The 26,956-nt window shown below is 34.4% G+C and overlaps 1 protein-coding gene across 1 annotated transcript in view; it reads left to right on the top strand.

Moving 5' to 3' along the window:
• LOC105539461 (CLIP-associating protein 2-like) overlaps positions 1–26,956 on the top strand; it is a gene marked incomplete at its 3' end in the record, with an annotated part of 134,965 nt that overhangs the window by 66,227 nt on the left and 41,782 nt on the right. The window contains exons 8-10 of the mRNA XM_011979751.1: positions 4,430–4,576; positions 16,363–16,442; positions 21,584–21,676. Coding sequence (XP_011835141.1) covers positions 4,430–4,576; positions 16,363–16,442; positions 21,584–21,676 — 320 coding nt within the window. The remainder of the gene's footprint in view (positions 1–4,429; positions 4,577–16,362; positions 16,443–21,583; positions 21,677–26,956) is intronic.

The following is a 26,956-nucleotide window of genomic DNA, read 5'->3' as shown; positions in this document are numbered from 1 at the left end:
TATATTTCAGTAGCAGGACACAGATAAGCAAAATAAGTAAAATATATAGATGATAAGTGCTAGGAAAAAATAACACAGGCAGGGATACATCAGAGTACCAGGGTATTGGGAAGTTTGTGATTTTTAGTATCCAGAGAAAACTTCATTGAGAAGGCAACAGATAAATAAAGACATGAAGATGGTAAGTGAACAGTATGGATGTGGATGAAAAAAGCATTCTAGGCAGAAGGAGCAAGTGCAAAGGCTCTGCCATGAATCATTAGAGGGAGGCTAGGCTGGTCGGGGGGATTAGAGAGAAAGAAGTAGGAGATAAGGTTGGAGAGACCTGCGTGACAATTAAGATCTTAGAGTTCTGGTAGACCTTTTTATGTAGTTACAGGAGGATTTGAACAGTGGTGTGATATGACTTTGTTCAACCCAGGATGCCATGTTGAGAATAAACTTTAAGGGACAAGGTAAGCAGCAGGAAGAGTTAGTTGGCTGTGACGATTATTCCTAGACTGTTCTAGGTAATGGGGTTGCAGCATAAACAAGACAAAGTTTCTGCTCCTTAAGAAGCTTCCAATCCACATATAAAAATCAGTGTCTGTTATTTCAGTAAGTGATAGCTGCTAGGAAGAAAATAATCGAGACTTGTTTTGATATTTCATAGTTATTTAGAAAATAATTTAAGCCCAGAATATTTATAACCCTTTACAAATGTTTAACAAATTTTAAGTTTTAGGGCTAATGATAATGAATTCGTTTTATGGATTCTTTTAGCCAATAGTAAAAAAAATCTATAACCTTATTGGAAGTGGGTAAAATTTTATTTCTTCCTATGTTTATAGATTTATTTATTTTTCTTTTTAGTTCAGTTTTTGTTTTATATATTTGAAGCTGTGTTACTGGGTACATAAATATTCAGGGTTCTGATTTTTTTTTCCCATGGAATAACCTCTTTCTCATTGTTAAACATCTCTATCTCTAGTAATGCTTTTTCAAGCTGCTTTGTTTGAAATTAGTGTAGCTACACCAGCTTTCTTTTGATTTGTGTTTTCCCTGGTCTATCTTTCCCTAACCTTTTTGCGACCTTGTAAGTAAAAATATATCTCATTTAAGCAGTCTGTTTTAAAAAAATCCAGTCTGGGTTTTTCATTTGTACTAGTTCATTTATATTTAAGAGAATTACTGATATACTTGGTTTTATATTTACTATTTTATTTTCTATCATGTCCACTTGTTTTATTTTTCTTTTTGTCTCTCTCAGTTAATCAGATATTTTAAATTTATTTTCTTTTTCTTCTATGTGTATACTTTTCTTTTCTTTTCTTTTCTTTTTTTTTTTTTTTGAGACGGAGCCTCGCTCTGTCGCCCAGGCTGGAATGCAGTGGCGTGATCTAGGCTCACTGCAACCTCTGCCTCCCGGGTTCACGCCATTCTCCTGCCTCAGCCTCCCAAGTAGCTGGGACTACAGGTGCCCGTCACCACGCCTGGCTAATTTTTTGTATTTTTAGTAGAGACGGGGTTTCACCGTGTTAGCCAGGATGGTCTCGATCTCCTGACCTCGTGATCCACCTGCCTCAGCCTCTCAAAGTGCTGGGATTACAGGTGTGAGCCACTGCGCCCAGCCTACTTACTCTTCTTTAGTAGTTAGCCTAGAGCAGAGATTGGCAAACTGTTACTTGCAGATCAAATCCGTCTGCCCTCCTGTTTTTGTGTATAAAATTTTCTTGAAACACAACCACACCCATTTGTTTACATATTGTGTGTATATAACTGCTTTGGTGCTATAATGTCATAATTGAGTAGTTGCATGGAAAGGCCATATGTGTATGGTTTACAGAGCCTAAAATATTTGCTGTGTAGTCCTTTATAGAAAAAGAATGCCATCCCCTCCCCTAGGGGAGTGATTTTTAAACTCAATCATGCATCAGAATGACTAGAAGGGCTTGTTGACACACAGATTACTAGGCTGCATCTCTAGAGTTTCTGATTCAGTAGGTTGGGTTGGGGACCAAGAATTTGCATTTTTAACAAATTGCCAGGTGATATTTTGCTGCTGGTATAGGGGCCACATTTCGAGGACTGGTGCCGTAGATATTACTATGCATCTTTGACTTACTATAATCTAAAATAAATTATTATGTTTACTACTTCCTCAGTAAGGCTCAAATCTTTAGACTTCAGTTTGTTTGCTTACCTCTCAGTAGTACCATTTTACCATAACCTCATACTGGAACAGCCCGTGTCTGTCAGTAGTAGAATGGATATTAATAAATTGTGGTACTTTCATACAGTAGAAAACTATCAGCAATGAAAATGAATCTTCCAAACATTATCTTCCAACATTGAGTAAAAAGAAGCTAGATACCAGAATATATATTGTATGATTCATTTTATATAATGTTCAAAAATGAACAAAACCAAGTGTTAGAATTCAAGACTAGTTAGCTTTGGTAGGAAATGTAGACTTTTAGGAGTCTTGAGGGCACTTACAGGATGCTGGTAATAATCTATAGATCTGGATACTGGTTATACTGCATGATCATTTTGTGAAAATTAATTAGCTATATACTTATGATTTGTATGCTTTGCTGTATTTTGATAAAAAGTTAAAAAATTAATTTCCCAGTAGTTTGAGAAAAGAGTTAATTTTTTTTTAATGGTAGGGACATATTTACTCTTTTCAATTCTTGTGTGTGTGTGTGTAGGAACAGAATACTATTTCCATGGGAACTTCTGGCTACTCTGTGTTTCAGTGCTTAACTTTCTGTAGATTTGTATGTCTACTCTGTCTTTCTTAACTGCATTTTTTTTAACATAACAGTAGCAAAAAAGTTTATTTGGATTTGTATTAGTGTTTTTTAGTCTATGTACTGCATAGGTTTTAAGCTTATTAATTTATCCAAACTGATTCCCTAATAGTGTTATGCTAAAAAAACAATTTTTTAAGAGTAGAAGATAATTTTTTCCGGCAAGTTGTATTACTTAAAAACACTTTCTGAAATAGAGTGTGTGGCTTTAGAGTGTCTATTTGATTCTTTTTTCTTTTAATAAATAAAAGTCTTCAGCTTTCTTGGCATATTTTCATTAAAATATATTTAATAGTTATATTAAATAGTTATATATTAAAAATAGTTATTTTTCTTTAAAAATATTTAATAGTATCTCTATAGGAATTATTTAATTCTAGGTGACTGGGTATTTGTTTAAGTAAAGAAAGTCCATTGAAAGGAAAAGATTCTGGCATATTCATCTGAAGTGTGTGGTAAAGCTGCTTCTCTGCCTCGCCCATGTTGTTTGTCATGGTTGATTTGTGCAGGGTCCTAGAGAAAACCATCTTCTCAGGAGAGTAGAATACACTGTGTGTGTGTGTGTGTGTGTGTGTGTGTGAGAGAGAGAGAGAGAGAGAGAGGATGCTGGGAGGTGTTTCATTTGCATATAAGTAGATGATACTAGTGTGGTCATTCATATTCCGAAAGGAGCCTTGTAGAATCATTTATGAAAACAAATTGTTTTGTTTGGTTTCTATGGCTTAAATAAAGAGCAGATTTTAAGATTACAGAGTTAATTATGCACAGTAATGAGCACTGTGGCAGTCTATGCTTTACTGATGCAATAAGCATCCCAGCAGAATGAATATTGCATAAAACCTTATTTTCTATTTATATATATTTTCATGTCAAATAAGAAAAACATAGATTTCTAAACCTTTAGTTTTGAATGCCTTTGAAATTTTGATATAGAATAAAGATTATAGCTAATAGAGAATTTTTTAGATGCATGGAGAATTTTTACCTTTCATCTGGCAGTAGCTGCCATAAGATGATGTCACCTTGTAGCTGATTGGCTGTTGCAGCACCTAGGGCAGGGAAGAGAAAGAAAAATGCCGGCACAAACCTCAGTGGTGGTTCTGTGGTTGTTTCTGTCTTTTTTTGATAGAATCTTTGATTAGTATCGAATTTACTGTATTTGGCCATGTGAACTATTGGGAGCCTCCTAGGGTGAGGGAAATTAAGAGCTTTCAGAGGAATGAGGCGACTGATTTGCAAACGGATCTGTGATTGTAAGTTGCAGCATCTGGGTATAAGGAATAAGGCAGGGCATGCTAGAAGATACACTATGGGAGGAGCTGGCAGAAAATGCAGAGTAGCAAAAACATGAAAAATACTTTTACTACCTTTAGAGTTAATGTTTTGTTTTATGTTTTGACTTAATATGTATAAGTAAGAAGTGTGAAAATAATGCATTTTGATTTTGAATTACAGAGGATTATTTTATATGGTGTTAGCCAATATATAAATGCTTATTCAAAGGACCTTTATTGTATATGATATATCTTACCAAAGTAGTGATTTTATATATGGCTTTATTTTATTTTTTAGCTTTAGGGAAAATGGATCAAAGCTTAGTTCTCTTAAATACATTTTTCGAATGCTTTGTGCAGATAAAAGCTTCGATGATGAAGAATCAGTGGATGGAAATAGGCCGTCATCAGCTGCTTCAGCCTTCAAGGTTCCTGCACCTAAAACATCCGGAAATCCTGTCAACAGTGCAAGGAAGCCTGGTTCAGCAGGTGGCCCTAAGGTTGGAGGTAATGTAAATCCATTTCGAATCTGTTATGCATGCTCCATGCCCTTGATATGGCCACACATACTTAGAACTTCAGAGGAATATGTTTATTCATGACTGCAGCACGATTGCAGATCTGGAGTCTGTTGCAACACTCAGAAGAATATGATACCCTTTTGAAATGTATAAAATATTGTATACTGCTATTTCCTCTAAGAACATATGTGAATTAGTCTCTTCTTGAGGGTATTTATTTTTCAGATGCCATTTTGAAAAAGATTTATGGAAGTTTTTTGGTTTTTTTTTTATTTTTTAAGCAGAGAACAGGTTTTTCAGAATTTGGCTACTAATTTTCAAGTACAATAGCTGTTACAGAAATGTTGAATTATGTAATGTTTTTCACCTTCCTCTAGGTAGTAAGTCTTAAATACTGCAGCATTTAAAAAATGGTTGAAGATACTGGGTATTGAATCATTTGTCACAATAGGAGATGGGTGGTGGTCAAGTAAAATTGCCTCAAAAATGGTTCCTGTATTAAGTCATAATAGGAAAATAAGAAAAAGCAGGTTTCATGCAATTTTACAACATATAGCATATTCATTGATCATATTAGAACTGGTTTTGGCATATTGTTTATCTTTAAATTTTTTAGTGGATATTCTTTCGTGTGTTAATTAGAAAACCATGAGTATATTTCCAGTGTTAGTTTCTGCCAAATCTTTCTGATAAAGTGAATCTATGAAAATAAGGGTAAGTATTTAATTCTAAAAGGACGGTAATCTCTTTCTCTTTTCCTTCCTTTCCTTTTTAAAAATAAATTTATGTCTTAGTTGTGATATTTTGGGAAAACAGATCTTTCCTTGTTTATAATAACTGGTGAGAAAATCATGGTCTTGAGAATTTTTTTTCTTTTTGTCTATAGTACTTTTTATTAAAAACCAAAAAGGAAAGAAAAATAAACTATGTATCTCGACCAGGTTCCATAAGGAGTTGTGTTCCCTTGATCTTTCTATACAACCTCCAATTTTTTCCCATCATATGAGATTCTAAATATAGAAAAACTATCATAAGTATTTCATTTAAACTATCTTCTGTGTCATATAATTAGCAATAAAGATGGTATGATATATATACATACACATATTGTGTATACATATACATATATATGCAGATGTAACTAAATAGCTGAAATTAAAATGTCTTACTGATTTCTCTGGATGTTTCAAGTAATCTGTACTTTAGATTTTTAATTATTTTCTTTTTGTCTTGTAATTTTATGGTTATATTCTCATCCAAATGTTAGTTATGATATCCTATTAGAAGATAGTTATTATGTTGCATTCCTATTTACCGCTAGTAAAAAGTTTATGACATTTTTTGGTTTCTTCCTTTTATAACAAATAGCTCTCTTCAGTCATTACAAGGAAAATATTTTTCTTAATTTTGAATTACAGAATTCTAATCTATGATACTATAATAATTTTATGAAACTGTCTTTTTAGCTCAAAATAGATGAATATTTGAGATTTGTGGTGATAATATTTAACATTTTATGAATTGAATCAGTGGTTTATAATTTTTTTTTTCATGATTTGGTATCTTTTTAGAAGAAAATTGAAAATTACCTATCATGAACCACTTAATTCTGATATTAATCATATTGATATAATCAGATACTCTTTTGTAAAAAGGATAAACTTTCTTAAGCTCCCCCACCCCCATTCTTGTAGTTTCTGTTCCTACCAGTTAAATGAAAAGTTTAAGTAGCTTTCATGATTATAGTAATTAATCACTTAAAGATTTTATTAGCCATCTAGGCAGCAGCCTTTCTGCCAAAAATAAGGGAGAAGCCTTCGTTCCTTTCTCCTTTTTCTCTTCCTCTTCTTCCTTCTTTTTCTTCGTTTTGGCAATTGCAGGTATATTCTTGTTTTTTTTTTTTTTTTTTTTTTTTAATCACAGCTCATTTAGGTTCATTGCCCATTTTTCTATCTAAGAAAAGAGCTACTGGCCAGAGGATATTGATATTACTTCTGAAATAAATGCCATTCTTGGCTGTCAGTCCTTCTTTGAAAATTTAACTTTAGTTTTTCTGGTCTTGGCAGAGAGACTTGTTGATTTTTAAATTGGTTGTGGAAAGTTTTCTTACAGTTGTAGAATTTTTGAGTTGGAAAAGACCTTGGGAGTCACATAGTTTTTAAATAAAATTCCTGATAGATGATTATTCAACTTGACTAAAGTAGTACCATCTGCTCTGAATTAAAATTTAGAACAAAAATTACCTGCTGTGCCACTACACATAGACATAATCAACTGCTAAATTATGATTTTTCTTCCAGTTACTTTTCCAATTATTTTTACGTATACAAATATTTTCTTGGGAGAACAACAAAATTGGCACTATTCATTATATAGTTTTTTCTAACTTATATTTTACCCTAAGCATTTTCTCATTGTCTTAAATTATTAATTGAAAATTATTCATGGCTAAACAATACCTAGGTTGCCGTAAGCCTTTTCTCCTTCTATAAACCGTGTCAGCATTCTTTTATATATATGTTTCAGCACATCTGCAATGATTTCTTTGGAATAAATTTCTAAAGTTCACTGGATCGAAAGAGTAGGGATTTTTAGCATTCTTTCAGTTTGGCAAAGTATTTTCCAGAAACAAGCCATTTCAATTCTGAATAAACAAATTCTTTTTTATGTTGCATTAAAATCTACCTCCTTGTAGCATATGCGGGGAAAATGAATTATTTGTCAACATGCTTTCAAATACTTGAAGATTGTTCTGTTTTTCTTCATGACTATTCTGTTTTCTGGACTATACGTTCTCTTTCCCGTGATTTTACATTGAATGGTGGTGATTCAGTCTAAATGTATTATTTGCTATTCCAAGGTATATAATAAATAGATAAATGTAATTAGCTTCTAATTAAAGGAATATAGTAGGTGGAAATGTATAATAGTGACATAAGCTTGACACAGCCCACTGGGTTTGACAAATCTCATTTTCAAGTAAGATTACCAAAATAAAAAAAAATACAGTGAGCTTCTTTGGAATCGAGACTTAATCTGCTTTTGTAGTTTTGGAATGTATTTTACTTCTTCCAGAGATATCTATCAAGATTAGGGCTGTATGCTATTTTTAGCAAAGTATCCTATCCAGTTAATTAAAGCTCATAAGTCTTGTGTTTAATCTTTAGTGTACGTTAATTTGCTTTGTTCTTTGGCCTTCATATGCCAACCTTTTTTTCTCATGCTGTATTAATAATTGTGTAGCCTTTAAGCCAAGGAGACTTGAAAAAAAGGCTATGGCTAGGTTCATACCAATATAAATATCATTGCTATAAAAATCCATATTATGTAAGTGTTGAAAGTGTTAACTTTGTGCATTACTAATTAGAATAAGGATAAAGTAAATTCTCAAATAGTCTGTTTTCTGAATAACACTTCTAACTTCATAATACGAATTTAGATAAACACATTTTTCTTCTTTTGGCTCAATGGTTACTAGAATTGTTGAAAGTACCTGATTATTTAAAATATTTATGTCTTTACAGTATTTTAGGTAACAATTTTTAATACAATTCTTTAATGTTGTTATATATATTCTTTCATTTAAATTTCAAAATGAAAGATTCTGAGATTTAAATGAAAGAATACATGTATATAAGAACATCTCTGAGCAAACTGATTTTACTGATGAGCAAACTGCAATTTAGAGAAGTAACTTGCCCAGGGTCATTTATCTAGTAAGAGGACAAAGCACAAAAATCACTTTGTTATACTGCCATCATACTAATTTCTATTGGTAAATAAGGTTTCTTTTAGATTCTATAGCACTGAGATTGTAATCTACAGAAATGATCACTACTTTTCGGCATCCATAAATCAGTCGTTTTAAAGCTCAACTAGTATGATTCCCAGCAAAATAGAGCATTTGGAATAAGCAGACCTTTAATTTTTACATTGTAAATAGAAATGCTTTTCAGTATTTTCTTGTTGAAATTGCCTTCTTCAAGTTTATTTTCTGGGTTACAATAATATCCCTATTCCTGTATCAATCATTTTGGCTGCTACTCTTCTTTAAAAATAAGAGTTGAATTAGATGATGATATAATTATCATTTTAGAAATAACTAGTACCAGATTTTGAGGTTAATGATTTGTTATTGAAGCTTGTATGTAATCATTGAGACACATCATTGACCAAATCTTCAATTCTTAAAGTTCTCTTGTACTCACTCACTCACTCACTCACTCACTCACTCACTCACTCTAGTGGACAGTGTATTTTCTCTGTATTGTTTCTATCTCATGTCAAAGACTACTTTGAAATCGTTTTAACTTTCAGTTCTTATAATTAGGTGATTACTGCAATTTTACATATAGTAGTACTTACTAATAATCTTTAGGATATTTTCTATTTGTTTTACTTTACTTTATGTCTAACCTGAAATTTTAAGAATGTCCAAATATCTATTTTCTACAAATGATGCTAGTTATTCCCATTTTTCCCTTCATGCAGACAACAAAATTGTTTTCTTTTGAACAAATAAAGATCACAAGAATCAGTATATGTAATAAAACAAATCTTAAGAATTTTGTTTTTTAATTCTGGAATCCCAAATTTTGACTAGTAGACCTTAATTATTTTGTTTTTGAGCTTTCTGTGAAACCAAATAACACTTCTGTGTTTTGGTTTTGTTTTCTTCCTCTCTTCTTCCCTTACTGAAGAAGATACTAAAACTCAGAAGATTTTCACCTTAAAGGGGTGTTAAAGATGATCTGACCCAGATTCAGGAAGAGAGATTGAGCCTCAGAGCATTGAATGATGTGCCCAAGATCAGATGGTTATTAGTAACCATCTAATGAGACAAGATGAGACGAGAACCCAGTGCTTGACCCACTGTCAGGGGCTTCCTCTTGTATCATTTCTGGGTAATCTCCTAAGTAATACTGCATATGGTACATATTTATTATTTTTAATCCCGTATAGCAGGTCACTATTATCGAAATCTGGAATTTAGGGATTGGCCAGTCACCAGTCTGTCTGAAATTACTGTGAATCCCAGATCCTTGACTATCCATCCCTGATGCTTTCTGTCTTAACTTTGATTATACAGTACGTATGCTTTGAGTAAATAACATATAAATTATTTTAACTATAAAACAGTAAGTTGCGTCATTTCTTACTATGTATAAGAATATGTGTTTTACTGTAATATTATTTGACACCAGTTTTGTTTTACCTCCTGTGCAACAATTAAAGTGACAAAGACATTTTATTGTGCAAGATTTATTTTTTGAGGAATTCAAAATCTTTAAGAGAAATTGAATAGGCCAACTGAAGACCTAGCCTTTCTGTGGATAAGTTACTGTTTCTATTTACATTTGTATATAGAGCTTACTATGTGCAAGGCTCCATGTTAATCAACAAAGAGGACCATATCAGGGCTGGACATGGTGGCTCACACCTGTAATAACAGCACTTGGGGAGGTGGAGGTGGGCAGATCACTTGAGCCCAGGAGTTTTAAACCGGCCTGGGCACCATGGCGAAACCCTGTCTGTACACAAAATACAAAAATTATCTGGGCGTCATGGCCCATAACTATAGTCCCAGCTACTAAGGAGGCTGAGGTGGGAGGATCACTTGAACCCAGGAGGCTGAGGCTGTAGTGCACTGTAATCACACCACTGTGCTCCAACCTGTGTGACAGCGAGACCTTGTCTTCAAACAAAAAAAAAAAAAAAAAGGACCGTATGGAATGTTTAATTCATGGTTTTAAACTTACTACAAAAAGATACAGTACCTGCCCATTATTCTGCCAACTAGTGTTAATTATTGTTAGCATTTTGGTCCTCCCATACTTTATTTGCCTGTACTTTTTGACTGAAATTTGGGTGTTAGAAAATTGTGAAGTCTCTTATGGGAATACAAATTGAAGGTTTACCTCAGAAAAGAGTGAAATGTTACTATTATAGATCTCACATATGAAGAATTTTCCATTAGGTAGAATCATTATAGTTGATCCATATGAAGTAGAAATTATAATAACTGCGTGCTCAGCTTACATTTATCACTTACATTCTAATATAGTTGATTTGGTAAGAAGCATTGTTTCTATAAAGGACCTGTGAATATAAACTATTTTTTTCATTAACTGATCATTTCTGTCTTTAAAAACCAGTTTATGTGTTTCTTACTAATGAAAAGAATTGAAAGACATAATTTGATTTTTAAAAAGAAAGTCATCCTCATTGTTAAATCAAACAATGGAGAGTTTTAAAAAACTTTAATAACATCTTGCTTCTCTAATCCCATCACCCTGAGGTGTAACTAATGTTAAGTTTGATATGTATTCTTCAACATATTACTCCATGTTCATTTCTGTAGGCACTCATATTAGGTTTTATTTTTCCCGTGTTAAACATACTAATAAAAACTTCACAAGTTGCTTTTTTTCACAGAACATCCTTCAGCATCAAGAATGACAGCTATTGCATCCTTTTAATTAGTGATACAGTATTCCACATTATTGATGCACCATGATTTAATATACTCTTTCCTTGTCGATGTCATGCAGGTTGTTTGCCTGCTTAAGTCATTGCAGAAAATTCAGATCTTCATGTACTTACATGTTTCGAAATTCTCCTGTTTCTATTTTATAAAATAAATTCCTCTAAATGGAATTGTTTAATCAAAGGCTTTATGTGTTTTTAATTTTAATGAAGACAATATTTTACCTTCTGCGGCATTGAATATACCGGCCTCATTAATTATTGCCATTGTGATGGGTAAAAAATGATGATTATTTAATTTGCATTTTTTTCCTCTACCTATCTGTCTGGTCAACAGCTTGCAAATATTTACTGAAGGCTTTTAGTGTGCTGCTAGTTTTGAAGTGTGTGGGAAATGTAAATGAACAAAAGACCTTGGCCTCTTGGAGTTTATATTCTAGTGAAGTTCAGATTTTTTTTTTTTTTTTTTTGAGATGGAGTCTTGCTGTCTTGCTAAGGCTGGAGTGCAGAGGCGTGATCTCGGCTCACTGCGACCTCCGCACCCCAGGTCAAGCGATTCTCCTGCCTCGGCCTTTCAAGTAGCTGGGACAACAGGTGCCCACCACCATGCCCATTGTATTTTTAATAAAGGCGGGGTTTCAGCATATTGCCTGGCTAGTCTTGAATTGCTGACCTCCAGTGATCTGCCTGCCTTGGCCTCCCAAAGTGCTGGGATTACAGATGCAAGCCACCACACCTGAGAATTCTATAATGTTATCTGTAAAACAGTTCCCTCATCAGTTTTTATCTCTGTGACATTGACTTTTTGGAGTCTAGGCCAGTTGTTTTTTAAGATTGTCCTGTGTTCTGTATTTGTCTCATTTCTTTGTGATGTTATTTATTTCTCTAGCTCTTTTATTTTCTGTAAATTTACTAACCTATATATTCACTTCCTTTTAGTCAGCTCATCTACATATTTAAGTTTTCTCAGTTGTCCTAAGAATATTTTTTATAGCTTTTAAAATTCCAACCAGAATATACTTATTCTCTCTTGGATAGTTGGTAATTTACTGTTTATTTCTCAGATGATTTTGTCTTTAAACAAAATTTTTGGCCAGGCATAGTGGCTCACGCCTGTAATCCCAACACTTTAGGAGGCCGAAGTGGGCGGATCACTTGAGGTCAGTAGTTCAATACCAGCCTGGCCAATATGGTGAAACCTTGTCTCCACTAAAAATACAAAAATTAGCCGGGTGTGGTGGCGTGTGCCTATAGTAGTTCCAGCTACTCTGGAGGTTGAGGCAAAAGAATCGCTTGAACCCAGGAGGCGGAGGTTGTAGTGAGCTGAGATCACGCTACTACACTCCAGCCTGGACAGCAGAGCCAAACTCCGTCTCAATAAATAAAACAAATAAACAAACAAAAATTTTTTCCTGACTTTAGCCAGCTGTCTTTTCATATCTTTAATATATATTCAGAATTTTTTATATTCTCATTCATCTTTCTTTTATACCTATAATTGCTGTTTAGTTATATTGAATTTATGTTGGAGAATTATGTTATAGTTTTTTCCTTCTTGGTAGGTGTTTTTTTAATTTTAGGGAGTTACTTTTATCAGCAGAAAATATTTCTGTTCTTTTGTTTTCTTATTGAAGAACAGTATAGATGTCAGATTATTTATTTTGTTTACGATGATATATTGGATTTTCATAGACCTCAAGAAACAAGTGGATTCCTTGAGGCCAGGAAAAAAAGGTTTGCTTAGTTTTTAAGTTTAAGAGTGCCCTCTTCTGTTGGTATAATGAAATGCACCTTCTTTACTACATGATTTGTTGGGGGCTTTCTACTTCTGATTCTGTGATTACCGTCTTATTTGAACAGAGCCCTTATCTTTTGTTTCTTCCTTTTCTTTATACACCAAGATTCAAAAGGATACCTCCCGCTTCTAATTGCTATTTACCTCTTGTCCTAGAGAGAACCTTAGTTGGTATCTACGTTATACAACTACCAGGATTCTTTTCTACACAGTTTCCTCTGATTTTTTTCAATAAGGGCTCTGTAACATTGCTTGTCTTGGATGTTTATATTTTCCTCATTTACTTGAAATGAAATTTGAAGTGTTATTTGTCTCTTATTTGTATTAAAAACAAGGGATATGGGTAATTTTATTTGCTCTCTGTGGGTTTTGAAATATTTGTTTGTATATTTGATTTGAGTTTGGATGCCTACCATTTTCCTAAGGGAAGTAGAATGTCTACTGTAAGTTTTAATACTGGACAAGGAAAAACTTAAAAAAAAAAAAACGAATAATCCGTTGTCTCTGCATTTTGTTGAATTTTGGGACATTATTATTGAATAGTTTCTACCTTCCCCTTTGATCTGAGTCACTTCTTTTTCATATATCAAAATTTCTTACATTTGTAGGTCTGTTTTAGAACTTTCCATTTTATTTATTTGGTTCGTTGATCTATCCCTGCACTAAAACTTTGTAAGTCTTGATGTCTGGCAGCGCAAGTAGCCCCTCTTTTCCTCTGCGGGAGTGTTTGGCCCATTGCTCTTCCAAACAGATTTTAGAATCAGCTTGACAAGTTCCACAAGAAACCTTTTTGGAAGCTTGATTATTATTGCAATACCTAGGGAAGACTGGACACTTCATGATACCATTCCTTCTTGTTCATGAGCTTGGAGTATCTCTCCATTTATTTCATTTGTAATTTTTTTTTCTTTTTTGAGACAGAGTCTCGCTCTGTCACCCAGGCTGGAGTGCAGTGGCGCGATCTCAGCTCACATTCACTGCAACCTCTGCCTCCCAGGTTCAAGCGATTCTCGTGCCTGAGATTACAGCCACACACCACCACTCCTGGCTGTTTTTTTCTTTATTTTTTATTTTTTATTTTTAGTAGAGACATGGTTTCTTCATATTGCCAAGGCTGGTCCCAAACTCCTGAGCTCAGGCAATCCGCCTGGCTCAGCCTCCCAAAGTCCTGGGATTACAGGTGTGAGCCACGGCACCCGGCTCTCCATTTATTTCGGTACTTTAATATTACATTAAAAATTATTATTTTCCCAAATTTTTTCACTCTTTAAAAATTTCTAACTTCGTTGCTAGTACTTAGCAATGAAATTGATTTTTGTATATTGATTTTATTTCCAGCTACCTTAGAAAGTTGAATTTTGAATGATTTTACTATATATATGTGTGTATATGTATAGACAACTAAAATTATGTGTATTTATTGTGTACCACATGTTTTGAAATACATATCCATTGTAGAATGGCTAAATTGAACAGTTAATTTATACATTATCTCACTTCAGTTTTTGAAGCCTAAAATATTACTGTGTGGCCCTTTATAGATAAAGTTTGCCACTCCCTGATACCATCATACCATTTTAAATAGTAATGACAGTTTTGTTATATTCATTTTCAGCGCATCTAATTTTTTCCACTTGTAGTCCAAAAAATTACTTTTGCTAAGTACACAATTTAGATAATATTTTGCCAATATTTTCTTCTTTCAAAACTTGCAAGATATTATTAGTATATTCTCCCTGGCTTCCACTATTGCACTTGAGAAATCTGTTGTTCAAATTGTTGTTCCTTTCTAGGTGATCTCTTCTTTCTCTGATTACTGTCTCTGTCTTTGGAGTTGTGCAGTTACACCGCCAAATTCTAGGTTTGGATTTCTTTTTATTTATCCTGCTTGGGTTATGTTGCACATCCTGAATTTATAAAGATTCTTGTTTCATTAATCTGGAAATTTCACAGCTGTTATCTTGTTAAATATCTTTCAGACGCCCCAATAGACGTATGTTAATTAGATATTCTCATGCTGTCCTTTGTATCTCTTTATGTCTTTCCATTTCCTTTTTCTCTTTGCCACATTTTGGGTAATGTATTCAGGTGTATCTTCCAGCTCTCTAATTTGTTCTTAAATATGTTTAATTTTTTAAAAAATTTCAACTGTTGTATTACTCAGTTCAAGTTGTTTCATCCTCCTACCCCCAAGTTCATCTGTTTATTCCTAGTGGCCTCTTGTTGATTGTCATCTTTGAGTCCATCCTTGATTTCTTTAAACATATACACATCTGTTCTGTAATCTGTACTGGACAATTCTAATATCGACAGTTCTCAAATCTGTTATCTGTTGCCTCTGACTCTTGCCTTCTTGTGTATTTGATCTTTGATTGTGAACCCATTGCTTGAACTTGGTGGGAGTCCTTTGGACCTACCAGAAACAACTTTCTTCCAGAGAAGATTTATTCCTGCTTGACACTGGGGAATCATCAGTCAGAACTGCCTTAGCCTCTCTTGTCTCAACTCAAGAATTGTAGGGTACTCTGCCCCACTTATTGGTTGGGGACTTTGTTTTTGGATAGGATGAGCTGCAAAGTCACATTGTAAAAGGAGCCTGCATTCAGGAATGAGAACTCAGGGACTCCACAGATCTGGGACTCAGACCTCTAAGGAGAGGGTGGAAGCTAGTTGGTGCTATGTGATGGCCCAGTGAGCTGATTCAGTGAGTGTTAGAAAAACTGCAAACTGGAGTCAGGTGCTGCTCCTGGAATGAGTGGTCTACCAGAGTTGTTAGGATTCTACTGCAAAGAATGGAAAGCAGTCAGGAAGAAACAGGTCCCTTCCTTTAACTTCCAGTCTCTCTCCAACACCCCCTTTGCCAGAGTTTAAGAGGAGAGGTAACCATTAAAATCAACAGAAAAATTGGTTTAATGAATACTAGGTTCAGCATCTCAAAGCAGAGTATATATAGGAGAGTAGGTTTAGAGCTGAAAGAATAGCTTAATTATTGGCTCTTCAATAACTACTGCCTACTAAGTTTACTTTTTTATTGTCAATGTGCAATAACGGAAGATTTGTTTGTGTAATTAAGTTTAATTTCAACTCTCATTTCTTTCATGAATGCTTTCCTGACCATGGTAGCATACACAGATTTTCTGCACCACTCTATCAATTACTGATTTTAAGTTGCTGTTCAACTTTTAAAACGTTTATCCTTATGTTTATGTGTGTTTGCAAGTGCATTGAATAGGGAGGTGGGTTTCAGGGCTGTGTTCTTATAGTTCGAATATTACAACCAGCCTAGGCTAGCACCTTATACTTAATCGGCATTACAAAGTACCTTGACCTTTCTGAAAGCTGGAGATTTTTTAAATGCTTTCTTATAAAATGGAATATCCCTCAAAATTATACTTTTGTTGATATCAAAAGAGTTTTATTTTTCATGTTGTCATTAATGTTAAGATGCTTAAAAATGAATCTTAGGAAATTAATTTCCTTTTAATTAGCAGGTGCTTCTAAGGAAGGAGGTGCTGGAGCAGTTGATGAAGATGATTTTATAAAAGCTTTTACAGATGTCCCTTCTGTTCAGGTAAGGCTACCAGTGGCACTCCCCATGAATATTACCTATGTGCCTGTTTGTATAATTATTTGTCTCTGTCCCTTTTTAAGAATTTTTTTTTTGTTAAATAGCTATATAAATAAAATATTTGGCTTATTACCACCAAGCCATTATTTGTTGGTACAATTAGATTTTCAAGTGATTTTTCAGTGAGGCTGAAATAGAATTGAATCATATTGTTGAATCACATTATACTGCAGTGTTCAGATTCTTAAATTAATGAGTTTTGAGCTCACAGAGTATTAGATTAGTTGATGATAGAAATTTGGAAGTCATTCATACAGATGTTATTGAAGTAAAGTGGACACATGCATAAATAAGAGTATTATTTCCATGACTTACAACTACACATAAATGTTATATTGTATGTAACATTCTACAACCTGACTTTTTACAGTGGTGTTATTTATATTTTTTCCCAATGTAAAATTTGTGATTCTAGTTCATTCATTTGGATTGATAGGTGGTATTCTATTGTATGAACAGACCACAGTGCGTTTATAGGTTGTTTCTGGTTTTTGGCTATTCCATATCATGCTGCAATGAATTTTTTTTTTTTTTTTTTTGAGATGAAGTCTTGCTCTGTTGCCCAGACTGGAGTGCAGTGACACAATCTTGGCTCACTGCAACCTCCCACCTCCTGGGTTAAAGCAATTCTCCTGCCTCAGCCTCCTGAGTAGCTGAAATTACAGGCGCCCCGCCACCACGTCCAGCTAATATTTTGTATTTTTAGTAGTGACAGGGTTGCACTATGTTGGTCAGGCTGGTCTCCAACTCCTCACCTTGGCCTCCCAAAGTGCTGGGCTTACAGGCGTGAGCCACCACACCAGCTTGCAATGAATATTTTTGTACATATGTCCTTGATTATTTGTAAGTAGGAGTTTCTTTAGGGTATAAACACAGGAGTAGAATTGCATGGTTATAATCTTTAAGTTTACTTAGATGTTACCCTGTAGGGTTGTTGTACCAGTTCAGACTCCTGTGAGAAAGGTATGATAGTTCTAATTTCATCACATCCTTGCCAATACTTGTTGTTGTAACTCAGAATATTTTTACCAGCATGATGGGTGTGAATACTCTTTAGCATGTCTATTTGAAAATATTCTCACATCGCTTTACTTGCGAACTACCTTCTGTTGCCTGTATTACCTTTTTAGCTCTCTGAAAGGAAAATTGTCCTTAAGGTATTTAAGATCTTAAAAAGTTAGAAGAAAGCTTTAAAAAGTTTTCTGGTTTGACTGTATTTTATCCCTTTATTGAGACATATGTTTTTTTCTTATTTTAAGATATTTTTTAAATAATAGGGAAAACATATCACTTCCTCCTTTTGTGTTTTACAGCCTTTCATACAAGGGGAAGATTAGTGTTGTAGGAACAATCAGTAAAACTTAGTTGAACTTGAATATTTTTATTGTTCAGTATGTTCTTGTCAGACTGGTAACATCATGGTATGGGCAGCCAAGGGCTACTCAACTGTATGAAGGGGAAAAGGCTATTTTACAATTACTCATTGCTTTCTTCCAGCTGGGCCTCTCTGCCACCCTCACCACCCTGTAAATGTTCCACACCTTCCATTGTTCCCTTGGAAACATCTTTTTCATAAGCAGCAACTCCCCTAAGCTTTAACCCCATTTTTAAAGGGTCCATTCAATGTTCTTTCCTTGATTAGAATCTGATTTTTTTTTTTACCCTCTTTAAAGATAAAGCTGTTTATTATTCTTGGCTCTCATACTCTTAGTAATTGATAATAAGTTTATTGTGCTTTCACTCCTCATTATTACTTTGTGACCGTTATTCCTATACCCATTTATATGAGGTTCATACTCCCTGGCCAGCCTTCTTATTATTGGCATGTACTGATCTTGACAACATTCTAGTGCTGCCTACGTTTGAATCCCAGCTCTACCACACTAGCTGTGTAACCTTAGGTACATTACTTAACCCTCTGTACTTCAGTTTCCTCATCTTAAAATGGGAATTATTAGTACTTATGCCAAGGGTTATTGTGAGGCTAGCTATGACAGTACAGATGAAGTGTAAGAAGTGTATGTTAGCTATTATTATTTTCCTAAATTTTCACACATTCTTGATGAATTCAATTTCTAGACCTCCTCCTCACTTTCACCATAGCCACCCAGTTCATAGTCACACGTTGGATTTTGATATCATCTGTGTGTTACTGTTATGTTTCCGAAGTTGTTAATTGAAGTATCTCATTACTGACCAGGATTCCCTTGCTTTTTGAAGTTCTAACAACTACTTCTGCATGATTTCAAGGATCTTCAGTCCATTGTCTTTTCTACTCACTCTCAATTAATCATCCATCACTTTATACTTTCCTTCGCATCTATGCTTTGATTTCCTTCTTATCTGAGCTTTGATACCATGGTTTCTTGTGGTAGGACTGTACATAATATACTAAAATCCCTTCCTTTTCTGTTTTTTTTTTTTTCCATAACAAAGTATTAAACAGTGATTTTTTTAAAATACGGATTTTACAAACCTACAACTGTGGATATTCCCAACTTTTTATTTTCTCTATGTCCTGAAACCGTGCTGTTAGAGAAAGTCACATGTTAGGGCTCATGATTTTTAGTGGAATTCACATAAAATGAGCCCTCAGTAATCTGATATCCTTACTATGTTTCTGTGATCAGTTATTTCTCTGCTTAATATAGCTATCAGACATGTTTCTTTCCTTTCTATCCATCAGCCTGTCTCTGTCCTCCTCTCTTCTCTCAGCCCCTTACTTTAGTAAATAAGCAGTCACCATCAAATGGGAGCATGATCTTTCTGTTAACATTCTTCTCTACTGTACATTCCTTCTGTCCTGTTGCTCCAGGAACATGGTCCTTCTTCAAAGGTCAGCACCTCCACCAGTGCTCCAAAGCCTAGTATTTTCTGCTTCCTTAATACATTTACACAATCAGTAATCTCATGTGGGTTCAAGCTCTTTCTGTTTATCTCTTAACGTGGCTGGGTTCTTCAATTAAAAAAACAAAAGTCTCACTGGACTCCGTATCTTCCAGACACTATTTTTTATTTTGACCCTCACAGTCAGCTTTTCCAAAAGAGTTGTCTGTACTTGGTATTTCTATAACTTGTTACTCACTTCATCCCACTTCTTTCTAGCTTATTCTTACGTTGAAACAGGTCTTGAGTAAATCACTGATCATCGTTGAGGCACCAGAATCAACCTGTTTGGAATTTTTTTTTCCTTGTTCTTTTATCAGTATTTAGCACTGTTGACTATAGCCACTGTTTTGGCGTTTAATTTTAGGTGCTTGTGATGTAATGTTCTTCCATTTTATTTCCTCTACATCTTTGTCCACTTCATCTCTGTCTCTTTTATAAGCACATCCTTCTCTACTTGGCTGTTGAATATTGGAATTTCTTAAGGGTTAGTTCTGGGCCCTGTCTTCTCATTCTCTGTTTTCTTACTGAGTCACCTCCTTCAAACCGCTGGCTTCAGTTCCTACGTTTTATCTAGGTAATGCCCAGATTTTAACCTCCAAGCCACATCTCTCCTGAGTTCCAAAATGATTTTGTCCACTGTGATTGTTTACCTGACGCCCTCTTTCAGATGTCTCAGACACCTCAAACTTATCCTGTTTGAAACTGAAATAATGGTCTTCCAGTATTCTCTGTGTGTAAACCATTACTTAATCAGTTACAAAAGTTAGAAACCTAGGAATCATTCTACTGCAATGGATACCTAACTTAGTGGGTTTTCAAGCTTCTTTTACTTGTATACCTGCTAAAAGAATGTTTAAAGAAGTACATTTTTGAGTTGACTCTCTTCTTCCTTACTGGAGGAAGGGGAACCTTGCATTGTGTTCCAGGGGAATGCATCATAAGATTAGGGGTGGTAGAACATTCTGGAAAATGGCAGAGGGGTATTGTGAAGAGAAGGTGAGAGGCAGGAAAGAGCTAGCTCAGAAGTTTCTTTAACCACATAACAGAATGTTACCTGGTCACCATCTACCTCGTCCCAGCCTTGTCTCATGCCTTGCTCTCCTTTGCGTTTGCAAGCACTCTCTTTCTCTCTCTCTTGCTCTTACTCTCTGTTAAGCAAAAGGTGAATTTAATAGCGTTGAAAGTGAAAAATGTAAGGCAATTTGATGAAGAGACTCAGTTGGTATCACCAGGAGCCTATTTCTCATTTCTAATTCCTCTGCATTGTCTCCTCCCATGGTCAACAATGTGGTTATAGCTGTTCCATCCTCACACCTGGGTCATTGGCTCTTCTCCCAGTTCCCTTTATACTTTTTATTCCTTACTCTGGCCTTCTTTCATTTACTTTGTCACAGAGCCTTTGCACATGATATTAACTCTCTAGGGAAAGCAAATCTCTCCACTTTGCCTAATGATATCCTACACATTATTTAGCTCTCAGCTCAATCTTGACTTTCCTCATAGGTCATACCCCTCTTATGTATAAACTTTCGTTTTCTTCTGTGGGACTTCCTATTTGTAGTTTCATATTTGATTGATTTTTAAAATCTCCCTGAGTAGATTGTACTCTCCATAAAGCAAAGACCGTGTCTATTTTGGCTAACCATAGTCCTCCCCATTGCCTGGCATAGTACCTTTGTGTTATGTGAATATTTTTTAAATGAATGAAAAAATAATGGTGAATAGCAGTTTGACAAAGGATTGGCTCCAGAGGGAACAAAACATGTAGCTATCCTGACTATAGTTTATCATGACAGAAGAGAGAAAATCAAAACTAACTTAAAACATGTCCTTTTGGTAATATTGTGTAATATGTATATGAATGCAATAAGATAGGTTATACACTTGAAGTCATTTTGAGAAATTAGACTTTTATTTATTCTTAGATATTTGACATCTTGTTTTTAAAATTACAAAGCATTTTAAGAGCATATTTGAAGTTATTTATGAGGGAAGAAATAGCAAAAATGGTAACAAGGAAGAAAAAGCGTTTTGTGTTATTGTTGTCTATAATGTATTTCTATTCTCCATTAGAAATGGTGCTAGAATGAGAAATAAACTTAGTAGGTGAAAGATTATTTTAAACATCAGGGCATAGTTTTGATGTTGTTCATGGCAAGAAACACTGTTATAATTCTGAATCTTTTTTTTTTAAGATTTATTCTAGTCGAGAACTCGAAGAAACATTAAATAAAATCAGGGAAATTTTGTCAGATGACAAACATGACTGGGATCAGCGTGCCAATGCAGTAAGTTTTTGTCTTTAATTTTATCTTCTTTCTTTATTGATGTTCCTTTTAAAAAACATGGAAATTCAGTAGTAGTACTATATGGTATTCACTTATAAAATAGAGTCTGGTAGGTAACATTTCTTTCTGGAGAATATATTGATAAAATACTCATTTTCTGGTTTAGGATCGATTTTTATTTTGGTTTGGCTTATCAGATGGTGCCTACACATTTGGTAGCCTCACCACATGTGCTGTTTTTGACTGATCAGCGCAATGTGAGATTCACAGGGCTTTGGCCTTTCTGTGGACTTATACAGTTGCTTATTAGCACTCTCCTCAAGTCATGTAAGGTTTACCAGTAAAGCAGTTCACTTTACCTGCATGCTCAGTGTTTTCATAGCACTTTACCTGCATACTCAGTGTTTTTATAGCATCAATATAAATTCACAACAGGATGTGCATTTATCTGGCTTTTTTTCTTCCCATGTGAATGTAATGCATATTTCTCCTGTGATTTCATTTATAAAGGTCAGATACCCTTGAGTTAAGAATATTTTATTTAGCCTAAATTCCTTAAGGAAAATATTTGATAAAATTTAAAATAATATTTGTGTTGACAATAAGCAATATGTTGTTTAAATTTGTGAACTTATTGTTTACATAACCAGATTACATGTACCAAATGAGTACCTCAGAGTTTTCAAGAAGCCAGAGAAAAGGGCTGCATTTGAAGACTGTTCTGCTCTGAGAGGCCCCAATCTGGCTGATCATGAAAATCCCCATTTTGATTAATTAAATCAAATGCAGGGTCTTTGGACAAATGTGGCTTTTATGACACCATGAGCAAAGGACCATTTTTGTCTTTGTTAGGAAGTCTACATATCTTAAAACATTGAAATACTGTTTTTAACAGAGTGTTCCTCCAAATTTGTTAAATATGGCTCCTATTCTTGTTTGTCACAGGTGATCTGTAGAGAAACATGACAGATTAAGTATTGTTAGTATAAAACGTCATCTTTTTACTTAAGGGTTTTTTTTGGGGTTTTGCTTAAAAACTACCCATTTGGAAACAACAGATGGTCTTTTGATTTTTTTTTTTTTTTTTTCATTAGAAAAATGACACAGGCTTATTGTAATGAGTGAAACAATGCAGAAAACTACAGAGAAAAAGTTAATAGTTTCCTACCTGTTAAAGAAATAAACTTTTGTGGAGGCTAAGATGGGAGGATTGCTTGAGCCCAGGAGTCTGAGGTTACAGTGAGCTATGATTGTACCACTGTGCTCCAGCCTGGGCAACAGAGTGAAATCCTGTCTCTTAAAAAAAAATAAAAAAACACACTTTTCATTTTAGAGTATACCTTTTCTGTGTTATATGTATTTAAACATATATGACAAGGTACGCACAATTTTCCCCTACTCTCTTTGTAAAAAAAAAAAAAAAGAGAGATCATACTTGATACATTACTTAGTAACTTGCTTCTTTTTTTTTTTTTTCTTAACAAATCGTGCTCATTCAGTACACCTGGTATAGATGTCAGGCACATAATAGTTGCTCAGATATTTATTGAGTGCAGATCAATATGTACATATATTCCTTAGTTTAATATGTATACATGTAATTTGTGTATGTGTGTTATAGGAATCTGATCTTTTGTTTGTTTCTTTTATACTTTAAGTTCTAGGGTACATGTGCACAACATGCAGGTTTATTATATATGTATACATGTGCCATGTTGGTGTGCTGCACTCATTAACTCATCATTTACATTAGGTATATCTCCTAATGCTATCCCTCCCCCATCTCCCCACCCCACAACATGTAATTTTTAAAATCATATGCCATTTGATGGATTTTCAGTTTTTTTTATTGTTTTGCTATTTTAGCAGTGTTATAGTAAACATCCTTACACACATTTGTAACAATGGTGCTTTTATTTTTGTAGGTTAGATTTTAAAATGTGGATTGTTGGGTAAAGAGTTGCTGCAATTTTATTTTAGTAGATGCTGCCAAAATATTTTGAACAAAGGTGTTAGTCACATATAATCTTACAGTGTTTGACAGCATCTGTTTTCTTTTCAAATTTAAAAAATTTTTGCCATTGTATTGGGGAGAAATGTGACTTTGTGAATTTATCACTAGTAACTTTTAACATATTTAAATATATTTATTTTACCCAATTTAATCACAGGTTATAATAGTCCCCCCTTACCTATGGTTTCAGTTTCCATGGCTTTAGTTACTCATGGTCGACCATGGCCAGGAAATAAGAAGATGCTTTGATAGACCTACATTCACATAATGTTTATTACAATATATTATTATAGTTTTTCCATATTATTGTCATTAATCTCTTACTGTGTCTAATTTATAAATTAAACTTTATCATAGGTAAATATTTATGGGGAAAAAAAGGTATATAGGGTTCAGTACTATCTGAGGTTTTAGGCATCCACTGGGGGTCTTGGTACATATCCCTTGCAGGTAAGGGGAAACTACTGTATTTGTCTTTTTCTTATTTTATTGTCATTCTTTGTGTGTCATCTTATATACATTGCAGGTAATTTTATCCTACCGTATTGTGATGTTTATTTTGTTTTTAGTTATAATTTAGACACTTGAAAATTCTCCTCTGTTTATGATAGTTTTCCCTTCCTCATATGCCCAGGATTGTATAACATTCTTTTGATTTTTTTTCTAATGTCCATAGCAGGGTTTTTTTACATTTACATCTTTACGCATCTGATTTAACTTTAAAGACTCATTTTATTTTATTTTATTTTATTTTATTTTATTTTATTTTATTTGAGACAGAGTCTCACTCTGTCGCCCAGGCTGGAGTGCAATGGCCGGATCTCAGCTCACTGCAAGCTCCGCCTCCCGGGTTTACGCCATTCTCCTGCCTCAGCCTCCTGAGTAGCTGGGTCTACAGGCGCCTGCCACCACGCCCAGCTAGTTTTTTGTATTTTCTTAGTAGAGACGGGGTTTCACCGTGTTAGCCAGGATGATCTCGATCTCCTGACCTCGTGATCCGCCCGTCTCGGCCTCCCAAAGTGCTGGGATTACAGGCTTGAGCCACTGCGCCCAGCCTAAAGACATTTTAAAATTTAGAAAACCTCTGAGTTAAATGTGAAATTATATACAATATTGGTGTGATAAGTAGACTTTTAGCTTCTGAGTTTGTGTGAGCACAGATGTGCACGTGTGTTGTATCTCTTTTGATCAATGTAATTTTATTATGTATGTATGGTTTTCATGTGGATGACATTTGTCAATCAAATACTGTAAAAGTAATGCCTTTTCTTGTCTAGTTGCTCTGGCTAGGCCTTCTAGTACTCTTGAATAAAAGTGTTGAAAGTGGGCATCCTTGTCTTATTCCAGACCTTAGAGGAAAGGCTTTCTGTTTTTCGCTATTCAGTATGATATTGGCTGTGGGTTTGTTTTACATACCATGCTGAGGTATATTCAGCATGCTGAGGTATATTCCTTCTATACTCAGTTTTTTGAGAGTTTTTATTATGATGCAATGTTGAATTTTATTGAATACTTTTTCAGCATCTGTAAAAAGGGTCATGTGGTTTTTGTCCTTCATTCTGTTGATCTGATGTGTCACATTTATTAATTCATGTGAATTAAACCATCCTTGCATCCTGGGATTTATCCCACTTGATCATGATGAATGATCTTTTAAATGTGTTGTTGAATTTGGTTTAATAGTATTTTGTTGAGGATTTTTGCATCTATGTTCATCAGAAATACTGGCCTGTAGTTTTCTTTCTTTGTTTTGTCTTTGGTTTTGGTATCAGGATGATACTGGCCTCGTAGAATGAGTTTGGAAGTATTTCCTCCTCCTCGATTTTTTTTTTTTTTAAATAGTTTGAGTACAATTGGCATTAGTTCGACTTTAAATGTTTGATAGAATTCAACAGTGAAATAGTCAAGTCTTGGGCTTTTCTTTATTGAGAGACTTTTAATTACTACTTCTATCTTGTTACTTGTTATTGGACTTTTCAGGTTTTGGATTTCTTCATGGTTCAATCTTGGTAGGTTTTTTGTGTCTAGAAAGGTGTCCCATTTCTTCTAAAGAAATAAAGAGCATCCAAATTGGAAAGGAAGAAGTCAAATTATCCTTGTTTGCGGATGATATGATCTTATATTTAGAAAAACCTAAAAACACCACCAAAAAAAGTTCAGTAAAGTTGCAGGATACAAAATCAACGTACAAAAATCAATAGCTACAAATGTAACCCCATTTACAGTAGCTACAACTAAAATATCTAGAAATATCTAGAAATAAACTTTACCAAAGAAGTAAAAGATCTCTCCAATGAAAACTATAAAAACATCGATGAAAGAAATTAAAGAGGACACAAAAACAAAGATATATTCCATGTTCATATTAATTGGAAGAATCAATGTTGTCAGAAAGTCCACAGTCCCCAAAGCGTGTGCAGATACAGTGCAATCTCTATCAAAATACCGATGACATTCTTCATAGAAATAGAGAAAACGGTACTAAAATTCATGTGGAACTACAAAAGATCAATAATAGTGAGTGAAGGCAATCCTAAGCAAAAAGAACAAAGCTGGAGGCATCCCTCCTGACTTCAAATAATATTTACAAAGCTGTAGTAACTCAAATAACATGGTACTGGCTCAAGTGACCCACCCACCTTGGCCTCCCAAAGTGCTGAGATTACAGGTGTGAGCTACCACATGCAGGGAGAACAGTATGGAAGTTTCTTAAAAAATAATAAAAGTAAAAAAGAGATAGACCAGTGGAACAGAATAGAGAACCCAGAGATAAATCCTTGCATTTATACTCAACTCATTTTCAGCAGAGGTGCCAAGAACACACAACAGAGAAAGGACAGTTCAATGAATGGTATTGAGAAAACTGGATATCCACATTGCAGAAGAATGAAACTAGACCCCTGTGTCCCACTATACATAAATCACATCAAAATTGATTAAAGACTTAAATCTAAGACCTCAAACTATCAAACTACTACAAGAAAATGTTGGAGAAACACTTTCTAGGACGTTGGTCTGGGCAAAGATTTCTTGAGTAAGACCTCAAAAGCATAGGCAGCCAAAGCAAAAATGGACAAATGAGATCACATCAAGCTAAAAAGTTCCTGTACAACAATGGAAATAGTCAACAAAATGAAGAGACAACCCACAGAATAGGAGAAGATATTTGCAAACTACCCATCTGATAAGGGAGTAATAACCAGAATATATAAGTCACTCAAAAAATTCTATAGGAAAAATAAGTAATCTGATTTAAAAGTGGGCAA

Source organism: Mandrillus leucophaeus, unplaced genomic scaffold (genome assembly GCF_000951045.1).
Source record: "Mandrillus leucophaeus isolate KB7577 unplaced genomic scaffold, Mleu.le_1.0 Scaffold2057, whole genome shotgun sequence".
Taxonomy (NCBI): domain Eukaryota; kingdom Metazoa; phylum Chordata; class Mammalia; order Primates; family Cercopithecidae; genus Mandrillus; species Mandrillus leucophaeus.
This window is presented reverse-complemented; position numbering and strand designations above follow the sequence as displayed.